The sequence below is a fragment of the Aplysia californica genome, unplaced genomic scaffold, assembly GCF_000002075.1.
Source record: "Aplysia californica isolate F4 #8 unplaced genomic scaffold, AplCal3.0 scaffold00452, whole genome shotgun sequence".
Classification (NCBI taxonomy): Eukaryota; Metazoa; Mollusca; class Gastropoda; order Aplysiida; family Aplysiidae; genus Aplysia; species Aplysia californica.
In genome coordinates this window covers 662,022-664,194 of record NW_004797722.1, presented here as the reverse complement: position 1 = coordinate 664,194, position 2,173 = coordinate 662,022, and the positions used below count along the sequence as shown (strand labels likewise).

At 36.5% G+C, this 2,173-nt stretch overlaps 1 protein-coding gene across 1 annotated transcript in view; it reads right to left on the bottom strand.

Annotated features, from left to right (window-relative positions):
• Positions 1 to 322: 322 nt before the first annotated feature.
• Positions 323 to 2,173, bottom strand: part of LOC118478274 (multiple epidermal growth factor-like domains protein 10) — a gene marked incomplete at its 3' end in the record, with an annotated part of 139,425 nt that continues 137,574 nt past the window's right edge. Inside the window, 1 exon segment of the mRNA XM_035971527.1 lies at positions 323 to 481. Coding sequence (XP_035827420.1) covers positions 323 to 481 — 159 coding nt within the window.

Genomic DNA, 2,173 nt, shown 5'->3' with positions numbered 1-2,173 from the left:
TTCTCTTGGTCTTTCCCTCTCTCTTTCCCTCTCTTTTACATACACACAAAAGCACCTGCCAACAACAACACCATCACCAAGAACAAGAACAGCAATAACAATAACAACAACAACAACAACTACAACACAAATACACACACCAAACACACATACACACAGACACACTCACACCCATCACACACACATTAACACATTCACTCAAACACACTTAGAATGGACAACTACACACCCAAATTACACATCAAACAGCGAAGACACACGAAAAGACAACCACCAAATGACAGACCAGACGCCGTGAGACAACCATCTATCAACGCCTTACCGAGCTGACATCCGGGGCCCCAGAAGCCATCTTTGCACCCGCGGGGACAACTTCCGGTGACCTTGTCACAGACTCTGTTCCCCTCGCAGTGACACTCAAACTTGCACTTAAAGCCAAAATATCCATCCGGACAGCGCTGGAGAATCCCCCGAAGACTGTCTGTGAAGGGAAAAAACAGCAGTTGTCTCTTACAAGAGCCCTAATGATGACGTCTGTACCGGAAGTAAGAATTAGTTTCTGGCGGGAAATTCCGGTTTTTTAAAGAAGTGAAGACAGCTTCACAGAAAGAGCCAACATGTCATTGCATCATGTCAAACAGAGAAAAATCGAATTGAATTTTATTGTTCACTCAGACTTTTTCGTGATTGATTTACATTATTGATGGATGAAGAATTCATTTAACCATTTTATTCCTTTAGAAATGTAATAGTTGGGGGGGGGGGGGGGGTGAGTCAGAAAAGGGAAATTGAAGTTCATATTTTATTAGCTCTAATGCTTGTTACTAACGGAATCCCACCTTGAGCTAAAGTCATATAATAAGCTTACTCAAGTTAATGAAATGAAAACTTTAAGACTTATGCTTTAAATTGTTTTCTTGTTTCTTCAACTTCTAAACATACAAAGTCCTCAAAACAATTAAAGACTGGGAAGAATTTTACTTTGCGATAATAACGCAAGTAGCAATTTACAACTTTTTAAGCTGCTATCTGATGATATCCTTATGCTGAATCATTGTTTTCTAAAAAGACTGAACCGGGTCTTTCTTTAAGTTTAGGGTTTGGATTTTCTTATTTAAAAAATGTTGTATGTCAAAACTATATCTATTTTTAAAATAATTGGAAGCACATGTCGTGTATTATATAAAACAAAGAATTCTATATAGTTTATTATTTATCACAAATACATACGTTCACATGAATATAGTTGTATATGTATATCATTTACAATTAAAGCACACAACATAAATAACTGGGTACACATGATATCGACATTATAAAAATAGTTTCAATCCTTACACTTTTGCGTTTAATTACACCACAAAAGAGTACTTAGAGGGTATATATGATGCATATGGCAGTATTTTTTTCGCTCAGAACATTTACAACAGAGAAAGGTGTAGCCGATATTCACACAGGGGTGGTAAATAAGAATAGAAATGGATACATAATAGATACCACACACAGATGGGAGAAACCAGTTGACAAAGAAGCGCAAAGAGGGCACACAAAGGGTGGGAAAGCACGTTGGAAAGCACACACATAAAGATATACAATGTAGGATAAGGACAGTATTACAGAGGGACAATCGCTTTGCTTTGGAAAGTCCAAATGATCAAATTTACTTATTATCCAGTATGAAAGATAGAACGACGGATAGATAGATAGATAGATAGATAGATAGATAGATAGATAGATAGATAGATAGATAGATAGATAGATAGATAGATAGGTGAAGAGAGAGTGTTTGGTAGATAAGAAAAGAGAGAGTGTGCGTCTGTGATAGACAGACGGAGAAACCAAAAGATCTAGAGACTGATAAAAATAGTGGACGTTGTGTCAGATAAAAACACGGTTATCATAAAACACGGATTCAGTTATGGAGTCGAAAACGCTTCAATAATGTGTATGCATGTTCGTGTACTTATTTTTCAGAGAGAGCTGATGCATATGAAGATATTGTCCATTTTAGTTTTCAAAAACTAGAGGCATTTTGGGTATTACATTAATCAAACAAGCACATCAAAAGCAAACAAAGCAATGCAGTACGCAAAAGGGCACATATATACATTATACGGAAGCCTCATGTAAGTTCAAGCACATTGACGCAATCTCTAAATGATACTATATATAT